Here is a 21,927-nt window from a genome sequence, read left to right as displayed (position 1 = left end):
TAAAAAACTTATTCTAAATGCCAAATATTAAAAAATATAAAAAATAAAACCCAGTTTAAAACCCGTAAATTTAAAATCTAACTCAGTCCTGCGCAAATAAATAAGTGTGTTTTAAGCTCGCAGCGGAAGGTCCGAAGGTCTGGAAGCTGACGAAGTCCTGGGGGTAGTTCGTTCCAAAGGGTGGGAGCCCCCACAGAGAAGGCCCTTCCCCTGGGCGCCGCCAGACGACATTGCCTCGCTGATGGCACCCTGAGGAGTCCCTCTCTATGAGAGCGCACGGGTCGGTGAGAGGTATTCGGTAGCAGTAGGCGGTCCCGTAAGTAACCCGGCCCTATGCCATGGGCGCTTTAAAGATGGTCACCAAAACCTTGAAGTGCACCCGGGAGGCCACAGGTAGCCAGTGCAGTCTGTGCAGGATAGGTGTCATCACGGGAGCCACGAGGGCTCCTCTATCACCCGCAGCCGCATTCTGGACTAACTGCAGCCTCCGGATGCCCTTCAAGGGGAGCCCCATGTAGAGAGCATTGCAGTAATCCAGGCGAGACGTCACGAGTGCGTGAGTGACCGTGCATAGGGCATCCCGGTCTAGAAAGGGGCGCAACTGGCGCACCAGGCGAACCTGGTAGAACGCTCTCCTGGAGACAGCCGTCAAATGATCTTCTAGAGACAGCCGTTCATCCAGGAGGACGCCTAAGTTGCGCACCCTCTCCATCGGGGCCAATGACTCGCCACCGACAGTCAGCCGCGGACTCAGCTGACTGTACTGGGATGCCGGCATCCACAGCCACTCTGTCTTGGAGGGATTGAGCTTGAGCCTGTTTCTCCCCATCCAGACCCGTACGGCTTCCAGACACCGGGACAGCACTTGATAACCGTTGGGGTGGTCCGGTGTGGAAAAGTATAGCTGGGTGTCATCAGCGTACAGCTGGTACCTCACAACGAAACCACTGATGATCTCACCCAGCGGCTTCATGTAGATGTTGAACAGAAGGGGCGAGAGAATCGACCCCTGCGGCACCCCACAAGTGAGGCGCCTCGGGGCCGACCTCTGCCCCCCTGTCAACACCGTCTGCGGCCGGTCGGAGAGATAGGGGGGGGACCACCGATAAACGGTGCCTCCCACTCCCAATCCCTCCAACCCGCGCAGCCGGATACCATGGTCGATGGTATCGAAAGCCGCTGAGAGGTCTAATAGGACCAGGGCAGAGGAACAACCCCTATCCCTGGCCCTCCAGAGATCATCCACCAACGCGACCAAAGCCGTCTCTGTGCTGTAACCGGGCCGGAAACCGGACTGGAACGGGTCTAGATAGACAGTTTCATCCAGGTGTAAGGGAAACTGATATGCCACCATACTCTCTACAACCTTCGCCGCAAAGCGAAGGTTGGAGACCGGACGATAATTAGCTAAAACAGCCGGGTCCAGGGAAGGCTTCTTGAGGAGAAGCCTCACCACCGCCTCTTTCAAGGCGGCCGGAAAGACACCCTCCACCAAAGAAGCAGTCGTAATCGCCTGGAGCCAGCCTCGTGTCACCTCCTGAGTGGCCAGCACCAGCCAGGAGGGGCACGGGTCCAGTAAACACGTGGTGGCATTCAACCTACCCAACAACCTGTCCATGTCCTCGGGAGCCACAGGGTCAAACTCATCCCAAACAACGTCACCAAGACCACCCTCGGACATCTCACCTGAGTAACCGCAATTTTGGTCCAACCCGTCCCGAAGCTGAACGATTTTATCGTATAGATAACCGTTAAACTCCTCAGCACGTCCCTGCAGCGGGTCATCCCGCTCCCCCTGGTGAAGGAGGGAACGAGTCCCCCGAAACAGGGCGACTGGACGGTTATCTGCCGACGCAATGAGGGAGGAGGCGAGCAACGCCGCTTCCTCAATGCCACTAGGTAAGCCCTAGTATAGGACTTCACTAGTGTCCGATCAGCCTCTGAACGGCTAGACCTCCAAGAGCTCTCTAGGCGTCTTCTCCGGCGCTTCATCCCCCTCAGCTCCTCGGAGAACCAAGGAGCCGGTTGGGACCTGCGCCGGGTCAGAGGCCGCAGAGGCACGACACGGTCTAAGGCCCCCGCCGCGGCCCATTCCCAGGCCGCAACAAGTTCCTCAGACGTGCCGTGAGCCAGACCCTCAGGACGTGGCCCAAGCTCCGTCCGGAACCTCTCCGGGTCCATCAGGCGCCTGGGACGGAACCAACGCATCGGCTCCGTCTCCCTGCGGTGTTGGATGGCGATCAGAAAGTCCAGGCGAAGGAGAGAGTGATCTGACCATGACAAAGGTTCAATGACTATTTCCTTTAAGTCCAGATCTCTCAACCACTGACCAGAGACAAAAATCAGATCCAGTGTACCACCCCCCGTGTGAGTAGGGCCATCAACTACTTGAGTCAGGTCCAAGGCCGTCATGGAAGCCGTGAACTCCCGAGCTGCTGTCGATGACGAGCCGGAAGATGGCAGGTTAAAATCCCCCATGACTAAGAGTCTGGGGGTCTCAACTGCCACCCCAGCAAGCACCTCCAGGAGCTCGGGCAGGGCAGCTGTCACGCAGCAAGGAGCCAGGTACGCGACCAGCAAGCCCATCTGACATCTATGGCCCCACTTCACAAAGAGGGATTCACACCCGGCAATCTGAGGCACAGTGGTCTCCCTCGGCTCCAGACTCTCTCTAATCACAACCGCCACCCCCCCACCCCTACCCTGGGCTCTCGGCTGATGGAATGCACGGAAACCTGGCGGGCACATCTGTACCAGGGGCACGCCCCCTTCTGCGCCCAACCAGGTCTCCGTAATGCCTATAAAATCCGCGGCACCCCCCTGAATAAGATCGTAAATTAGGGGGGCCTTATTGGCCAAGATAATCTCAGGATTAAAAAAGATGTGGACTAAGTGAGGGGTTGAAGGGATTTGTATAACATTTAAGAGGGAAGGAGGATTATAGAACTGTAAATCTGTTGAAGAGGTTGGAAGTCATTATATTTAATAACTTTTTTCCACCATTCTTTTCTTTAGATTTGACTTTTATTGTATGTAAAATTCTCAATAAATGTAAATAAAAAGAATTAGTTTCTTTTTACAAAATGTATTTTATTAAGCTACAGGTGAATACAGCTGAGCAGATTATTGTGACAAATGTGACCAGAAGGGGTCAGTAACTTTTTATGAGAAAGTAGGATTGAGGCTCAGCTAGGTGGCAGCGCCAAAGCTAAATAGACTCACCCCTGATTAAGATTGGGAAACTACCAGGAAAAGCCAGGACTATAGGCTAGGTTGGTTAACAGAGAAAACATACCAGAAGGCACTGACATAACTAATTCCATATTGTTTTCAAAAAGTAAAACCAACAACCTATATGAACATGCTCATTAACTCTCCAGGAGTCTAGTTCAGTTGGAAGGATTTAATTTTCTTTAAGTCACCATAGTGACATAGTACGCAACAATCAGTAGTGAAAAAAAAGAATATATGGAAAAAGGTAAAGACAGGGCAAATATAATAGCATGATACAATTAATGTGAAGGAAGATCATTCTGTTCAACAAGCTTATACAGGCAGAGTTTAATGTGTGCAAAAATTAAGTGGAAAGAAGATCGTACCATACTTGAGGTTCCCATCATCAGCTACAAGGACAGGGCAGTATAGCATCAGCTGCTCATGAAATTGTTGGAAAAGATTATAGCAACTCATACATTTTAATGGGATGAAGGGAATGCAAAATCAAAGTCTTGGTAGTATCCCTATGAATGGTTCAATGCGTTCCAGGCATTGTCCATAACAGCCAAAGGCATTTCTATTCTTTGCTGGTAGTAATGCTAAAGAAAACCAAGAAGGCGACATGGGGAAGCTGGATCAATACTACAATGCTGCAAAGGTGGTTGGGAGTAGAGAAGATGTAAGATGCGAAAGGAAAAGGTATTCCATGGGTAATATGACAAATATGGATAATATAAAACGATGGCTCCCTCTAATTTCAGGTCAAATAGTGCAAGGATGATTTTTTCCCTTCAATCTGAGGATCACATTTGGCTTTTGGGTAGAATGCCCAGGCAGCATTCCAAAAAATATTGGAACCAAGGAACCAGAACAGAAATTAAATCTAAATTTAAAGGTAGTTCAATACCATGATATTATTCCCTAAGAATTTAATAGCTTTCCAATTCTGTCACTTTAAACCTAACCACACAGACCAACTTTTGAAATGGGCTGTGTAGGCCTCTCCCAAAGCTTCTGTATGCATTTGAGACACCAGGTAGTAGGCTTTTTAATGGAGTATTTAATGGAATATCCATAACTTAAGTCTGGTCTGAAAGTTAATCAGTTTCAGAGTTCATGGAAAAAAATAATGTGGAATACAAACTTCAGATAATATATTTTTAAAAAGCCAAACTTCTTGTGCCAGATTTCAAGCAAATAAGTTGGTGTTTAAAAATAATAAAATGTGGTCAGCCTTGAAAATGATGCACTTTTGTAAATGTAACCTTTGTGCTTGTTAAAAAGATATCAACTCTTGATTTATTCAGGAAGAGGAATGGACTCAATCAGAACAGAGACTATGTCCTAGATTAGATGTCCAGAAATTTGTGAAGTGCTTTTAAAATGGCACAGTATGTCTAATAACATTTTATGCCTGCAGTACATAAATTATTTTAATTTTTAATCTCTCCAGTCACTTTTTAATGTCGCACTTTAGAACCTGGCAGTCTCCTGGTATTCTTGGATACTTTTTCCATCAACGTTCATAGCTGACTATATTTGCTGGAACTGTAGAAGTTGAAAGGTCTATCAAAAATTTGGAAGACAGTGGATTCTTTATGCTTGAGTTATGTCAACATCACAGGACATCTGCAGTACAAACACTGGCCATATAATTTGCACAACAGTTAAACTAATGGCCTTTGAAATGTGTTACTTGTTTTTGGTCTGACCTATTCCATTTTTAGCCTGCTATAAACATTTGGGCTGTAAGGCAGTGGTGAAATCTGAACCGTTTGCTACCGGTTCGCTGGTCGTGCATACACACCAAATGCGTGGTGTGCACATGCGCAGTGTGCACCAAATGCGTGCTGCACATTTAAAAAACCACCGGTTCGGTCAAACTGGTAGTTAAAAAAAGCTACGATCCGACGATCAGCTGTGTCGCGTGGTTTAGTTTTGCTAGAAAGCAGGAAATCCTGCTTTCTAGTGAAGCTAAATCACGCAGCACAACTGATCCCGCCCCCCCCCCCCCCCCGCTGTTCTACTTACCTTCCCAAGCCTCCTTTTGGCACGTGCTGTGCATGCAGGATTTTCTGCTTTCTAGCAAAACTAAACCATGCACCTTAGCTGATAGTTGGATTGTAGCTTTTTAAAACTTTCTCGAACTGGAGCAAACCGGTAGCATTTTACCCCTGCTATAAGGACAAAAAGCTGCTAAGGAGATGTATGTGACTGCTGCCATCTTTTGACCTGTGAATAACATGCATAGGGAAAATTTGCTATCTTCTAAGATATTGCACTTGAATCTGTGCAAGGGATGGTGTTTGTCACTGTGCAGCTTGGCAAACCCAACTGGATCTTTTGGAATATTTTGTCTTCAAAGTCTATCCCGCTTAAATCAAGATGCTTCAGGCTAGAGAGTGACTGGCAAACAATTAAAATGGTTTCTGGAGAAAGTTGACTGCAGTCTCTCAAACAAAGACTCTCTAAGTTTGGCAAACCACTTAAGCAAAGAAGACCTACATCTGTCAAAGAATTGCTCCTGAGATCTAAATGGTGCAGTTGCTTCATGTGTCGTCCAGTGAAGTGCATGGCTGAATCACCAATGCTACAATGGCACAAGGCAAGGTGCTGAAGGTCTTTCAGATGTGGTGCTGCTACCTCGATCCCCACATCTGTTATACGATAGACTTCTGAAAGGATAAGAGTCTTGAGAGTGCCCTGGGTAGCGATATTCAATAGGTGCTGGTTAGAAAAAGCTGGGACATTCCAGATTAAAAGTTGTTGGATTCTTGGGAAAGTGCAGGGGGTCTCTGGCACTTGGAACCAAACAAAAGGGATCTCACAACATCTCAGCTCCAGGGTGGTAAGAGAGGAGGGCATACAGCCATACTGGAATGAACGGAGGTCTAGCTCCATCAAGCTGATTTGGTGGAGTTTGGGACATTGTTTGCCCAAAGCCTGTAGCAGTGCTCTGGTAAGTATTTCTTGTTTTCGAAAGGAGTGGAGGGATCCCCGTAACTTCAGAGTCCGCAAGTTGCCTTGGAAATAGTTCCGTAGAAGATGCCATAAGATCTTGGAGGATATCTAAAGGAAAAGGAAAAACAATAGAATTGGCAACTGGAAAAAATATTGGAATGCATATAATTACTGAAAATTATAATTGGCACAAAAACAAACCTAATTTCCAAGCCTATGACCACAAACCAGGTATGAAATAGCTCAGTGAATCTTATTTCTAAAATAGATGAATAAAATAGGATTAGGCTAGACAGCACCCGAATGTTTAGTTTAAACCAGGGTTGTCAAACTCACATCATCATGGTGGCGTCACGTGACGTATCAGGACTTTTTCCCCCCCTTTGCTAAACCGGACATGGGTGTGGCCAGTGCGTGACACATCTGGCCTGTGGGCTGGGAGTCTGACAGCCCTGGTCTAAACCTTAAGAAGTTTGTATAACTTTTAAATAAATATGGGTTTTGAGAATTTTAGTTTATCTGAGAGGTCCCTTATGTTCTCTGAGCTTGCTTATTTTCTTGTAAACATTTCATTATCCAAACCAGGTAACATCAACGATGCTAGTAAGGAGTTCAGTTTCCTGTCAGTTTATATTCTGGTGGCCTGCCCTGTCAATGTCATAATTAAAACAGATTCTCACCAGATTACCAATAGATGAGAGTAAGCATAAACCAAATTTAAACATCCCGAGTAGGGACAAATATATAAATAATATGAATAAATCAGAATTTAATAAAATCAAATACACTAGGTATCATTCACCATTGGTCCTCTGGAATACTTGTTTTCAAGTGTCCAGGAGGCTCATAAATCAACCCGATTTTCAGTGGGAGGTATTCCAGATGTTTTAAACCTTGTATTAGTGGCATCTATGTGACGTGTGAAGTGTCAAAATGGCAGACAATACATTAATTGTCTTTTGAACATTAATGGGAAACTGATGCATGTGCTAAAAGGATAGGGGTCACATTGCAATGTTTCCCTGGCAATTGTGCCAATTTCAATCTCTTATGCAGAAACTACTGCATTATAGAGTTTTAAACATGATCAGGTTAGACTTTTTGTCTGATAAGCCTTGCTGTCTGTGAATAAACCTCTTATCTCTATCACAACTAGAATAAAATTATATCAAATCATAGACAGAACATTGCTTATAATAAAGCATGCTATGTTCGGCAAATTAAAATACTATTTGTTTTGCCAGAAATTCTACTATGTTACATTACTGTGAAGATCTCTCTCTCTCTCTCTTAAATTGTAAGCATATCTGTTGTGCTGCGTCTGTCCTGGACCATTTTCCTTGCTCTTTCCCACGTCTTTCCCAAAACATCTATCTGGGCTAGAGGTAAGGTGGAGCTCTTACCTCACAATCAGGAGGTTGTGAGTTCAATCCTAGGTAAGGCAGATGTAGGGTCTCTTGCTTGGGCAGGGGGTTGGACTAGATGACCTGCAAGGTCCCTTCCCACTCTGTTAATCTGTAATCCTATTTTTCAGAACTACTTGTTTGGTAAATTTAGATAGCTGCCCTTCTCACATGCGTGACTATTATTAGTTATTATTTATATAGTTATAATTTTTATTTATAATTATATATATATAGTTATTATATATATTATATTATATTAAACTATTTATATCGTTATTATAACCTAATAAGTTATTAGATGAGGCATTTCTGACCCTGCAGGAAGAGAGGTCCACGTGTCGCCACAAGAAGTTGTCCCGCACCAAACGATGCCACCGTTTGCAGACTCTGCGGAAAAAAAGTTTGTTAGCAAACAGGTTCATCTCCCCTAAAGGAATTGACCCTGACGGCTTGTGCCCCCCCCATCCCCCACAACCCGCATTCCTACATGGATGTCACGGGATGATTTATCTGCCCCTTGCGCAAAACGTTTCCATTGATATGTTGTTTCGCATCGTGACGAGTTTAGCCCTCGCGCCCCAGCCACAGCGCCCAGACTAAGACGTCAATCGCATTTGACCAAACGCTATTCATGCGGCCGACCCTATCCCGAAAGCAGAGCAGCCGGACAGCGTCGTTAACGTTGAGAGGAGGAGGAGGAGGCGGGTTCCCATGGAACTAGAGAACGCGAGGCGGAGTCGACTACTACCTGGCCACGCCCACTCGGTCACGCGGTGGCAGCCAAACCAGAATCTGGAGCAAAAGCGAGTCCGGGAGAGAGGAAAGAGTCGGAGGGGATAGCGCGGCCATCATTTTTCTCAGCGTATTATCTTCCCGTGGTATAGAAGAGCGGCAACTGTTGGCGGAAGGGGTTCGTACAATTTCCGTTTCTCCTAACTGACCTCGCACTTCCGGGTTGGCGATCCTGGATTGTTTTTCTGCGGCGAGAGTTCTCCATATTCCGCTGAAGGGTTGTGGCGTCTCGGCTTTCTCGGTCTGAAGGAAGCCTCCTCCGCGGTGAGAGAGGTTCTTCCGGGGGTGGGGGCGTATTTCGAGTCGCGTGGGTGGTTGGGCCTGGTCGTTTGTGAGAATCGGGGAATTATGCGTGGGATAGACTTTTCTTCCCACCGGTCCACGCCTCAGGGACTGGGGCTTTCTTTGTTAGGCTTCTGCGTCTAGTACATGGAGGTCTTGGCAAAACTCTAGTGCAATTGCAGAGGGGGAGTTTCAAGATGTATACACTATACAAGGTCTCCAACCTTGGCAACTTTAAGACTTGTGGACTTCAATTCCCAGAAGCAAAGCTGGCTGTGGAATTCTGGGAGTTGAAGTCCACAAGTCTTAAAGTTGCCAAGGTTGGAGACCCCTGCACTCTACGGTATGTAGCAGAGTTTATTAACCTTGGCTGCTTGAAGATGCTGGGGAATTGAAGTTTACACATCTACAAGCGGCCAGGGCTGAGAGACAGTGGCCATTAAGCTGAGAGCTCCCTTTCCTACGCTTAAAATAGGTTTTTAACTATATTCGGTGTTTACATCAGACTGCCAGATTACTATTATTATTATTATTTTTTGACACTGATTATTTTGTTTAGCTTTCTAGCAGAGCCGACCTTGAAGCCGTGATCCAAGATGATTGAAGTAGTTTGCAACGATCGGCTGGGCAAGAAAGTTAGAGTGAAGTGCAAGTATCTGAGACCAAAGAAACCACTTTGGGATAGCAATTATTTCCCTTTTAGCTGATCTTTTGGGCTGTAAAATTGCAAGAAGGGATTCTAGATTGAAACTATTTATTATGGGTACCATTAACTTGAGTGTGAATGTGGCTTAAATAGACTTTTTTTGCTTCTCTCTGATATTATACATACAGTGGATGTAAGAAAACACAACAATGTTATTGTTTTCTTCTGTCGTTTCCCCCTTCTTGGTCTGATTTTTTTACTTCTCAAAAACCTGGCATTTGAACAGGGGTGTGTAGTCTTTTTATATCCACTGTTTTTCCCCAGACAAGCCCAGATAATAGGAATCTGTTGCTTTGAAATCTTTTTCACTTCATAATCACATTATGAGATGGGAATCTACAGAAATCTCCAATTTGGAGATGAAAATTTTGTTTTGCTAGTAGCGTGGGAAATTGAGGGAGAATGATTGCTCTTTCTTTGGGTGACTAATTGATCACTTAGCAACCATTCAAAATTACAATGAACTCTGAAAAAGGTTCTTATAACCTGCATCCCCCCACAGTCACATGACAGCAGTTTGGATGCTTGGTATCTGGCCCACATTTATGGTTCTTTGCACATCTTGTAGTCACATGACCACAATCTATAATGTTTTTGGTGGAAACCGGCATTAACTTCCAGTAGCCAGCAAAAAATACCCAATTGCAACAATGGGTTTGCTTAATAACTCTGAAGGTCATAAAACCAGGTGTCATGTCTTGACCCATTTAACAATTATCAGGTGAACAGAATTGCAGGCTCTATTATGATCATAAGTTGAGAACTACCTGTATTACTGTATTACTTTGCTTAAGCAGTTGCTGAAAGCATTGTGTAGCTTCAGTGCTTTGTCAGCTCAAGGAAGGAGAATGCTATCCACCATTTTTAATAATAGGTTCACATTTAGGGATTGTCCTCAAGTTGGATGTTCTTAATCTAGGGACTGTTTATAATCAATACATGCAGATATATTTGTGTATAGATTTGAAAATGCGAATAATAGTCCTTTGATCATCTGTTTATATGTGATCAATGTACATGCATCCATCCATTTCACACTGTACAAGAGATTTAATTGTTTCTGATAAGATATACATAACAAATTTAGTGCTTACGATATATTAGGCCCTATTTTCTCATTCATTTCTTTAACCAATATTACTGCTCAGCACTGATGATTGCATCAGGGATCTTAAGAAGCTTATTGCTGCCCAGACTGGTACTCGCTGGGACAAGATAGTTCTGAAGAAGTGGTAAGTAGGCTCTCCAACTTACTCATAACATGCTTTGAATATAACTCCTCAGGTGATCACTCAGTCAGATAGTTAGATTGGATTTGGCATCTTTAGATAAATATGATAGCTATCCATCAAATCCTTTCCAAAGTTCTGATAGGCAGATATTGTTGTCTCATGTATAAAAAATTATTGTTGCAGAATGTAAGCTGTTCCAAGTAAAGTTCCTTTTCGCAATTGATGGCGATTTTGACATATACCTTTTTATATATAACTTAAGGCACAAATAAACATAACTCTTCTGCCTCTTATTTTCCCCACATCAACAAGGTTAGTTGGGATAAAAAAGAGTTACTGCCCCAAAGTCACTTAATCTGGTTTTTTTATGCCTAAAGCAGGATTACAACTCCTGTTTTCTAGGCCAGTATCTTAAGCTCTACTCCACACTGGCTCTGTATATATAGCTTAAAAACTGGATAGCAATCAACCAGCAATGGCAAAAGAGAACACTTAAGATTTCCAATGATATCCTCTGCTGATAATATTTCACAATTTAGTCATAACAAAGAGAAGTTTCTCTACTTAAAAGGAAGAGAAAGAATATCTCAAATTCATTTCAAAGAAATTTACTTACCACTGTCATTTATTGACGGCTGGTTGCTTAGCAACCTTTCAAAATTCTGATTGACCTTCCCAAAACTACTTGCAACCTGGTGTTGAAGTTATGGCTGCTGTAGCTCCCTGTAGTCACATGAACAAAATTCTGGCAGTTGGCAATCTGCCTGCCATTACAACTGATTGCAGGTATGCTGCAGCGCCCCATCACATACTATACCTTCCACCTTCCCCACAGGGTCCCTGCAAGCCTTGGGTCTGCTTCCCAGCCTGCTGAGTCTTGCCTTTCTCTATACTCCTGTCACCAATTAGTGATGTCTGTTTTAATGTAGATCAGCGGTGTCAAACTCAAGGCCTGCAGACCACATCCGGCCTGCGGAGCTGCTCTGGAAACAGCAAAGGACCAGCCTGCGGTGCCTCTGCCAGCAAAAACAGAGCTTGGGAAGGCTGTACATGGCCCTCCTGGGCCCTGTTTTTGGCTGTGACGGCCTCCTGCAGCCTCTGCCAGCAAAAACGGAGCCCCCTAAGCTCCGTTTTTGTTGGTAGAGGGCTGCAGAAGGCCAAAAGCAGGCCCTATGTGTGTGTGCGCAGCCCCACAGAGGACCGTTTTTGCTGGCAGAGAGCTGTGGAGGTTGTTGTGGCCGAAAATGGGGTCTAGCGGGGCACGTGCGGCCCTCTTGGGGTCCATTTTCACTGGCAGAGGGCTAGCAAAACAAAAGTGAAGCGAAACAAAAGGAGAAATCTTTCCCCTTTTGCATTTGAGCATCCAAGAAGGGACAGGAAAGGAGAAAGGGAAAGAGAAAAGACAAAAATGGGAAGAGAGCAAGGAAGGAAAAATAAGGAAAGACGGGAAGGAAGAAGAAAGGAGAAGGAAGAAGGAAGGAAGATTATGAGAGGGACATGAGTGACGTCAAGTTGACCATGCCCATCCTGGCCCCCAAGGTCAAACACAACCCTGATGCGGCCCTCAATGAAATCGAGTTTGACACCCCTGCTGTAGATCTTCTCAAAAGTAGCTATTGTGCTGTGCGGCTTTCCTAGACAGTGGAAGCCACATGGCTTTGTCCTGGAAATGGGCACCAATTTTGTGAACAGCTGCACTTAATTGGGGCTGTTCCAAAATGGTGTCCGCTTCTGAGATGGAGCCATGTGGCTTCCATTGTGTAGGAAGGCTGCCCACTGAAGCAACTGCCTCTAGAAGATGTACAGTAAAAGGCAAGTGACTGATCAATGACGGGACGTGGGAAAGAGGATATGGGATCCACAGGGTGGGAAGCAAGCCCAAGGCCTGTGGGGACTGGTGGAGCAAAAAAGCAGGCCAAAGGTTTGGAAACTCTGAGAGGCAGGAAACTGAGCATGGGGCCCCTTGGGGTGGAGAAAGCCCAGGGCAGGCCACTGTTATAGATCTCCTAAGGCTTCCGTGACCCTGCTCCGTTTACTGACCACATCAGGAAAAGCATGTTGTTAAGCAACACAATAATGTGATGCCTGGCTTAATGACTCCATTACAATCATAGGTCAAGGACTATCTGTATCTCGTAGTTTAGGAAGTCTGTAATTGATGAAAATGGAATAAATTGTAACAAACTGAGATTCATGCTTGAAAGAAAAACCTTGAATTGTGACTAGCAGCAGACTGATAATCTGTATAAGCATTTAAGTTGATACAATTTAATGAATGAGTTATTTTACTTTGGAACGGAACAAATTTGTGATGGTCCCCACAGTGCCAGCTCTTTAATGCTGATTGGCCCTTCATTTTATTGTTGTGATTGTTTATACGGGCAGTCTTCAACTTACGACCAGTCACTTACCAGCTGTTCAAAGTTATGATGAACTTATTTACATACGCCCAAGATTTGAAGTTATGGTGGTTCTCCCCCCCCCCCCCCCCCGGTCACATGAATGAATTGCCACTATGAAAAAAGTTATAAAATCTGGTCTGTTTTATGATAATCACAATTTATGACCATGATAGGCAGGCTCCATTAGGGTCATAAATCAAAACCTGATTGTATCGATTGTGATAATTATTGACTTATTATCTGGGTAAAAGCTACAATTATTGTTTTTATACTTATATTTTTATATACATTATAGGTATACAATTTTCAAGGACCATGTGATGCTGGCAGACTGTATCCTTTAAAAGATTTTAAGATGAGAATGTTTCAGTCTCAAAATTAAAGATTCGCTGAACTGTTTTGAGCACTAAATTTTGCAAATAAGGATTCTTTTTAAACATATGTGAAACGGCTCTCTTCCAAACGTAATTAACTTCTAAAATGTTCAGAATGAGATATGGCATGAAGCTTTGTACTTAACAGTTCTTATTTATTTATTTATTTATTTATTCATTCATTCATTCATTCATTCATTCATTCATTCATTCATTTTCTATACCGCCCTTCTCCCGAAGGACTCAGGGCGGTTTACAGCCAACATAAAACCGATTCATCAATAAATTAAAAATAATTTTAAAAATCTAATTCAATTAGGCCAAATTCCGTTAAAACTATTAATAAAACGATAAAAGCCCAAGTTAAAAGCTATATTACAATTAGGCCAGCCCTGCGCGGTAAAACAGAAAGGTCTTGAGCTCTTGTCGGAAGGTCCGGAGGTCAGGGAGCAAACATAACCCCAGAGGCAGCTCATTCCAGAGGTTAGGTGCCCCCACAGAGAAGGCTTTCCCCCTGGGGGTTGCCAGCCGACATTGTTTGGCTGACAGCACCCTGAGGAGACCCTCCCCATGGGAGTGCACAGGACGATGGGAGGCTATTGATGGCAGCAGGCAGTCCCGTAGATATCCCGGTCCTGTGCCTTGGAGCGCCTTAAAGGTGGTAACCAACACCTTGAATTTCACCCGGAAGACCACCGGCAACCAGTGCAGCTTGTGCAGGAGAGGTGTTATATGGGAGCCACGAGTAGCTCCCTCTATTACCCGCACAGCCGCATTCTAGACCAGTTGGAGCCTCTGGGTGCTCTTCAAGGGGAGCCCCATGTAGAGAGCATTACAGTAGTCCAGGCGGGAAGTGACGAGGGCGTGAGTGACCGTGCATAAGGAATCCCGGTCTATGAAGGGACGCAACTGGCGAATCAGGTGGACCTGATAAAAGGCTCCCCTGGCGACGGCCGTCATATGTTTTTCTAACGACAGCCGAGCATCCAGGAGAACACCCAAGTTGCGGACCCTCTCCATAGGGGCCAATGACTTGCCTCCAACAGTCAGCGATGGAACCAGCTGACTGTACCGGGATGCCGGCATCCACAGCCACTAATTGAAAATTAAGGCTTTCTAGACTTCTATTTTTCCCATTCCCAAGCTTTCTCCATTCAGTATGTTTCCTTTATGAGCCCAGAATCCTCAGCAATATAAATCTTTCCAGTTCTATCAAGCCTTTAAGACAGAAATGAGGTATTCCATATGCCATTTTTTGGTCATTTTTAGGAATAGTGTACCCTGTTGCTTGATCCCTACACTATTCTGTTTCTTTGTCATCTTGAGCTTTGAAAGAAATGGAAATTGTAGATCTTGATACTAATTGACAAGCGCACTACCATTCTTTGTCTCAAGAAAATAGAATTGGGCTTTAAATCTCTGAATAACTGGGGGGAAAGATATTTGGGGCATTATATAAATCTATATATGGCCATATTATAAATATATACATTTGCATATATCTGAACAGCATTGACAGTATTTCCAAAGGGATGGTCACTTTGGCATGATGTTATTTTCAAAGGCTAAGCCTATTTATAATTAGTACTTATTAATATTTTCTTGTGAAAATTAACCTTAACTTGTTACTTTCAGATGAAATCCATGATGGCATGAACCTGGAATTGTACTATCAGTAGTGTTTTTGTCATGATAAATACTATCTTTGCTCTGTTTCCTTGTTCAGAATTTTCAGTCAATAGATGGATTACTTTGTGGCTTGACATTAAGTCAGGAATATTTTATCCTTGATGGCAATAAATCAGGAAACCTGTATTCAAACCTTGTTTTATGTATTTGTATTAAATAAATGTGATTGACACAGTTGTCAGTGTGTCATGTGCTTTGTGTTTCTTAAAAAAATATTAACCATGGTGTTAGTGAATGTGATTTTAAAAATACAGCTGTTGGGAGATAAGCAAGAAAGGTCCCCTCCCATACTGTTTCACCTAGCTGACGGCTAATCTTGAAAAATATTTGAACTTGCCAGAATTTGCCCTCACTTGCATTAAACATGACCTCTGCATTTAGTGTCATTATGTTACTGAATATTGTTCATTCAATTATTCAAGGGTGCAGAGTTCTTGGACAAATTCAGTAAGCATACAGTTGTTGTTGTTGGGGCAATCTGTCTTCCAGGTAATTCAATCATTTCCCCTTAAAATCAATTTTGTAACATGATTTCCTGGCTCAAGTGTTAAGCATGTGGCTAAGAAAAATATGTTTCCCCCTTCTCTGGAAGTTAGGTGAATTTCACAAGAGATAATTAAAACTAGTCTTAAGAAAGAAGTGTAAACATGCCTTTTTAATCTTTAGTAGTTACAGCAAAAACAGTATTGGAATAATTATAAAATTCTAATAACACAGCTGAAAGCTGAACATAAACTTTTAGGCAGGAAAAAAAATGTTGGTCTGTCCCTAATTTAGAGGAATTTTGCTATAGGTACTAAGCTGTGTACAGTGATTATAAATGCCAGAAATAGTAATGAGAAGAGAAGAAATGAAAAACCAATGCTAAATGTTGATTATCTAAATGGCTAAAAATAGCCATTTTTTTTCTGATAATCCCCCCTCAGGCTCTACTTTTTCTTTACTCCTTCCAAGTTTTTGAAGATTCAATCAGTTAATTCTGAGGCTGCTGTGGAGGTGGAGGATACTCTGTTTCTTTTCCCAGCTTCTATTCCCATTTTTTTTTTGTTCATTTTCCTAGATTTTCTGCTGGTTTTCAAAGGAACAAAGTGTCAAGGTTCCAGAAATACCTCTTCTGTGTAAAAGAAACTCAGAGGCATTTTTTCTTTTTCTCAGAGTCCTTTACTAGCATGAGGAGACTGGCACACGATGAGTGCAATTCCCAAAACTGAAGTTCCGGATTCATTTCCCCAGTTATACAAACCCCTATAGTCCCACCCCCCTGACCCCTCTGATGATCACACGGTCCCACGTTCTTCCAGTTCATTCGAGTAACTTCTTGCCACTCTTCCTGCAGACGTGAACACCATCCGACCTTGACCCTTTGAAGAATGTTACCATACCCCTCAACCCCCCCCCTCCCCTCAGGATAAAAATGTGGCAGCGTCTGGAAACCTAAAGTTTAATATGGTTTCCAGGCCTGTCAGGCGTCCCCTCTTAGAAAAGAAACTATATCCTAGGAAAGAAAAAGAGTCGATAAAGAAAAGTGCCAATGGTCCACAATTCCCTTCTACCCCCCCCTCCCCTCTCCAAGAGGTTTCTTAGGTTTGTCAGGGAAAGTGTCGTGAAATTGTTTTCTCCCGACTGGCAGCTCACCCATGAATCAGAGTCCTTGGGGCGTGCTCCAAGCGGACAAGCAGGCTCTTCCTTTTCGGGGCTTCGGGTCCTGTCGTCAGATGGGAAATAGGTGACTTCTACTAAATCGTTAGAATCCTGTTTCGTGGCTCCTTCTACGCTTTCAACTTGCTGCTCTTCCATCTTCACTGGGTCTTTGCACCGCTGTGGAGGTTGCGGAGACTGGGGCCCAGCACCCCTCTAACGGGCCCCCTCTGAGAGGAGGAGAGGGTACCGTTAGCAAAAGAAAGTTTTTACAGTTTTGGGAATAATGTCAAGGTTCCAGAAATACCTCTTCTGCGTAAAAGAAACTCAGAGGCATTTTTTCTTTTTCTCAGAGTCCTTTACTAGCATGAGGAGACTGGCACACGATAAGTGCAATTCCCAAAACTGAAGTTCCGGATTCGTTTCCCCAGTTATACAAACCCCTATAGTCCCACCCCCCTGACCCCTCTGATGATCACATGGTCCCACGTTCTTCCAGTTCATTCGAGTAACTTCTTGCCACTCTTCCTGCAGACGTGAACACCATCCGACCTTGACCCTTTGAAGAATGTTACCATACCCCTCAACCCCCCCTCCTCCCCTCAGGATAAAAATGTGGCAGCGTCTGGAAACCTAAAGTTTAATATGGTTTCCAGGCCTGACACAAAGGCTCTTTAATATGGGGGGAAAGGGTACAGGGGGTGGGGGTGGTTGGAGGGAATTTTTCTTTGCTATCAGTTCCAGGATATACAACTATCTCTTGTGTAGATATATTTTGGGGGAGTCTGACAGGAGGAATTGGTGATGAAATTGTGGTCTTATGAAAGTAGGCCAGCTGCTTACCAATAGCTTGTTTACATTTAATAGGAAAGAGTGGGCTGGATGGTTCCAATACCCCGCAGAGATAGTAGTGCCCGTTTAAAGTCTGGCTTTCGGTCTGATACGGGAGAGAATCTGCTTTGGTTTCTACCGTATGTGATGATCTTACGGAGGGAGAATTAGGAATGCAATTCTGTTCTCTTTGACTTGGGGGCATTAGATCGTATCTTTCTGAACCAGCTGTTGCATTGCATATGTTGTATCCAGTGATTTGGCTAGTTGTTTCTAGAAATAAAGACTAGAGAAACCATGGCCCATTGGGTCATTTCAGTGAGACTTCCTTATCTAATAGAATAGCCATGGGCAGGCCAAAAAGCAATGAAAGTGGAATGAATTCCAACTTCCTGCCAGCTTTCCCAATGACTTTGCTTGTGGGATGTTGGCAGGAGCATCAGAAATTGCAATTTATGTGACTTGCTGACTGCGATGATGCAGTGGCCACAACTTTGCCAATACAAACAGTGTGAAGATCCTTGAAATTTCAATCCCACTGGAATAATAGGTCGTGGATTTTGGATGCATTTTTTTAAGTTAGCCTACTTGATTCAGATATCTTAGTTCAAAAATTGTTGTCCTGTGATGCATGGTTTTGCCCAATTGAAAGTTATAAAGAGTTTTAGTAGCATAAATAGATGAAGATTTTTGCTCTTTGGCAGTATTCATAGCTCAGTTGTATCCCATTTTAACATTTAATGAAGCTGCTATGAGGTAAATAAATGTGAGCTGCGTTGTCATCAAGATAGAGATGATAAAACTTTATCTTGCTTTTCATCCTGTACATTGTATAGCAGCAAATATGTATAGAGACAAAAGGTAATGAATTAGAGAGGACTCTATAAGTGTAGAATGACTCCCTGGGAAGATGTATATTGTATCTATATTGTATTTCCAGCATCTGGCTAAGTCATTCATTTCCTAGGCAGTATAAAATAATCTGGGACTTCAGGTGGAGGATGACAGAATAGAGATGAAGATTGAAGAACTGACAAGTAAAGATTCTTTGGAACTTCTCTGGGTAAGAACGTAATAGGACAGGGTTATCAAACTGATGGCCCCTGGGCCGGATGTGTTACGGGCTGGCCACGCCCACCCCAGCTCCGCAAATGCAAACATTTCAATACGTCATGTGACGCAATTGAGTTTGACACCCGTGGGATAGATCACCTATATGTGCTTTGGATGGTTGCTCCTTGTGAGGAGACCACAGGATAACAGTTTCCCATGGGAGCCAGAAAAGCCAGAAAATGAAGGAATTGGTTCACAACTGTGGTAAAGCTTTTGAAGGACACTGAGTTCATTATCTTTACTTTCTAATCGTTTTCCATGATTGCATATTTACTATTTTAAGGCTAGTAGATATATTCAATGTGAAAAGTTTGGGAAGCCACTGGTGAGTTTACTTTTCCCCTTGAATTTTTTTGTACTAAAAAATTATTTTTTTTACTATAAAATTAAAGAATTGGAAATAAACAGCAAAAGGTTAAATAAGTTTGATCTAAGAAAGGTATAAATAAATTAAGGCCCATACAGCTTTGGAATTTGGGCTTTTACTATAAGATTTTGAATAATTAAATAAAACATCATCTCATTGGAACCAGAATGTTTTTGCTTTTCTTAATTCAAAATAAAAATTTGAGCTTTATGAATTAAAAAATGGGATATTAGGACTAAAGATTCCAGGCAGAAAAAGTATAAACAACTATGTTCTTCAATTAATGTGGGAATTTCCAAAATGACACTAAATGCTATAACATTAGAAATAATTCACTTTTTTGAAAAATTGGGCAAGACGTTAGTAGCTATAGTTTTCAGAAATGTCAGCAATAATGTCTGCTTCTGTGGCTAGACTTATGTCCAAAAGATGTTAAATCTGATGCAGAAATAATAGAACCAGTAATGGTATGGATTATAAGATAGATAAGTTAAAGTAGAATTACAAATGAGAAGCCAGGGAAATGATCCTGATAAGGACTATTTACTGAATATAGAAGCTGGTTAAAGCTTTGAAAATCAAAGTGGAAATACAAATGACAAATCAAGACAATGACTTGGATAATGACTTTTTATCAGATTTAAAAAAGAGATTTACTAAAGCCTTGAAGAAGCCTCTGTGATGGGAAGAAAGAAGAAAAATCGAAGAGACCAAATCCTATGACAACTTCTGAATGAATTAAAAAATAAGATAGTTAGAAATGAAAGGAAGGAATACAAAGTTAGTTTGCTAACATTAGGACTGAAAAGTTGATAATTCATGGATTTACATATAGCTAAGAGATGGGTTATGGGAACACGAGATACTTGTTTGTAATCTTACAGGGGATAAAGAGTTATTAAATTTGTTTTTACTTTTGATAAAGATTGGAAGTCACTTTACAGATTTTTAAAATCTTTTTCTTTTTTGCATTTTTATACTTTCATTTTTCTGAGTTTAATTTGTATTTGTGTTTACTACTATAACTACAATATTTAATAAATATAAATTAAAAAAATTTGACAACCTAGTTTTAATTTTAAATGGCTTCATTATATTGGGATAGTGATTTCATATACGATTGTATATATTTTTTATTTCTTGTACTATCTTTTAATACCTTACATTAGAACCATAAAACTAACTACTGGATTAAAAATTACCCAGTAATGTAGCACATGTGCAAAAATCAATTAATGAAACTGCAAAAAGTATCTTTACATCTGCCTAAACACAGGTATATTAGTCATTTAGCATATTTCCCATCTTTAAATGGTAGTTGCTTAGAAAAACTAAATTTTGGATTTATCAAAACATATTCTAATATGTACTTAAGGAACATTCTTATTGATTACAGGTGAATGATACGCTGCATGTATAGGTATGGTTACAGCTGGGACTGACAACTGTAAGCATATGTACAATATGCATGGGTGATATATCTATATCATTATACACACATATAATTACGGGTGGTTTACTGTTAAAACAAAAAAATTGAAACAATGTGACACAATCACAACAAATACACAACTATAAACATGAGAGTTTTTGGCAGTCAGAAAAATAAATTGTATAGCAGAGCATGGTCTTTTCAATAAAATATCCTATAAATTAAAAGCGATTGTAAATTATTTGAATCAATTTATATGGCAACTAATTTCAAAATAGTAACCTTGGGTGACTAATATAGGGTTACTGAACAATGGGATTTATACCTAATGGCAATTAAAGAAAACGTAAATCAACAGATGACATCAATCTCGCAGATCAAGGTAATCTTCCAACCACATTGCAATGTTTTAAAAGTTTTTATGAAATGCCAGCAGTATTAGGGCCAAACTGGATCTTGGAAGGGCAAGATGTTCCTGAGGGAACATACTTTGATAGAAAAGCCTTCTAGGCCCTGCCAAATGACATTTTTTGATAGATGGAATCTATATTTCAAGTATTCAAGCAAGGAAAAAATTTTGTGAGCCTCTCCTAGGAACAAGCTACTTTGGCAGCAACAGTCCAGATCCATTTTTTTTAGCCTATAGAACACTTCTCCCCATCTATCCTAGTGTTAAAAATCAGTACTAGTATACTTCTTACATTTTAGGGACAAAAGACAAAACAGTGCCTTTTAAATTCCACAAAAATAAAAAGACTTATAATTAAGCTTGACAAGGGCTATGAATATTTTTTCTGCATATTTCTACATTTTAACATGTATTTATTAGCGAGAGTTGTTTATTGACAGCAGTGTAGAATTAGGATTCATCATAGTAATATATGGAGTTGTGCAGAAAAGTGAAATCCATTACATTCCTTAGTAAAGAGTTTGTTCAGAGTACAACATTCCCTTCCTTAGCCACCAGTTAAGTTTCCAATCCTATTTACACATTCTCATTAGCGGTTGTCACACTACCATCCGGGGATCTACTGTAATTTACAACATGTTGTAATAACATAAGAGAAATGTGTACCTATGGTGGCAAAAAAATCAGGAGTCTGTTGGTATCTTTTTTGACTAACAAATTTTAGATAGCTGGAAAATGTCAGGCCCAAGAATTGATATCCAGCTAAAGTTCAGGTCTTTATTTGCTTACACTATATAGAGAGAATCTTGTCTACACTGCTCTAAATCCTAACTGTGAGAGATTCTAGGACTATCCCAAATCTCTTCCTTTTTTTTTTTCTGAGTCAAGTCCAGGCTGTGTTGTCTCTTGTCTCACCCCTGTCCTTGAAACGTGCTTCCTCTTACCTGGGAAACTGCTGTTTCACTGTAGTCCATCACACCACTTCCCCTTTCATAGCCACAATTAAGCACAGAAAAGGTGCTACCAAACTTATTCCATTTTAATAGAATACCGTTCCATAGAATATGCAAACTAAGC

The 21,927-nt window shown here is 42.1% G+C and overlaps 2 protein-coding genes across 3 annotated transcripts; one reads left to right on the top strand and one right to left on the bottom strand.

Annotated features, from left to right (window-relative positions):
- Positions 1-3,069: 3,069 nt before the first annotated feature.
- On the bottom strand, positions 3,070-8,485 carry FBXL12 (F-box and leucine rich repeat protein 12). Its single transcript, XM_058170163.1, has 3 exons — positions 8,332-8,485; positions 7,898-7,970; positions 3,070-6,285 (listed from the first exon to the last, which is right to left on the bottom strand). Exons 1-3 carry the CDS (start codon positions 8,433-8,435, stop codon positions 5,485-5,487), a joined length of 978 nt encoding a protein of 325 aa, XP_058026146.1. The 5' UTR covers positions 8,436-8,485; the 3' UTR covers positions 3,070-5,484.
- On the top strand, positions 8,349-15,237 carry UBL5 (ubiquitin like 5). Of its 2 annotated transcripts, none has more exons than XM_058170165.1 (5): positions 8,349-8,493; positions 9,217-9,309; positions 10,512-10,595; positions 13,293-13,330; positions 15,007-15,237. In XM_058170165.1, the coding sequence occupies exons 2-5, from the start codon at positions 9,254-9,256 to the stop codon at positions 15,048-15,050; spliced, it is 222 nt and encodes a 73-aa protein (XP_058026148.1). In that variant the 5' UTR covers positions 8,349-8,493; positions 9,217-9,253; the 3' UTR covers positions 15,051-15,237. The 2 variants fall into 2 exon arrangements, with proteins under 2 accessions (XP_058026148.1, XP_058026147.1); XM_058170164.1 differs by lacking the exon at positions 8,349-8,493 and adding an exon at positions 8,500-8,639.
- The last annotated feature ends 6,690 nt before the right edge of the window (positions 15,238-21,927 follow it).

The sequence above is a fragment of the Ahaetulla prasina genome, chromosome 2, assembly GCF_028640845.1.
Source record: "Ahaetulla prasina isolate Xishuangbanna chromosome 2, ASM2864084v1, whole genome shotgun sequence".
In the NCBI taxonomy this organism is placed as follows: domain Eukaryota; kingdom Metazoa; phylum Chordata; class Lepidosauria; order Squamata; family Colubridae; genus Ahaetulla; species Ahaetulla prasina.
Note: the sequence above shows the minus strand (reverse complement) of the source record. Positions and strands in the feature narration are given on the sequence as shown.

Bases quoted from the DNA above. Each gene is read 5' to 3' on its own strand.
- FBXL12 (XM_058170163.1), bottom strand. From the start codon at position 8,435: ATGATGGCCGCGCTATCCCCTCCGACTCTTTCCTCTCTCCCGGACTCG. The intron at 7,971-8,331 runs GTAGTAGTCGAC...TTTTTTCCGCAG, and splicing joins GACCGAGTGGGCGTGGCCAG to AGTCTGCAAACGGTGGCATC. The intron at 6,286-7,897 runs GTCAGAAATGCC...CTTTTCCTTTAG, and splicing joins TGGACCTCTCTTCCTGCAGG to ATATCCTCCAAGATCTTATG.
- UBL5 (XM_058170165.1), top strand. From the start codon at position 9,254: ATGATTGAAGTAGTTTGCAACGATCGGCTGGGCAAGAAAGTTAGAGTG. The intron at 10,596-13,292 runs GTAAGTAGGCTC...TATACATTATAG, and splicing joins AAGATAGTTCTGAAGAAGTG to GTATACAATTTTCAAGGACC. The intron at 13,331-15,006 runs GTATCCTTTAAA...TGTTACTTTCAG, and splicing joins CCATGTGATGCTGGCAGACT to ATGAAATCCATGATGGCATG.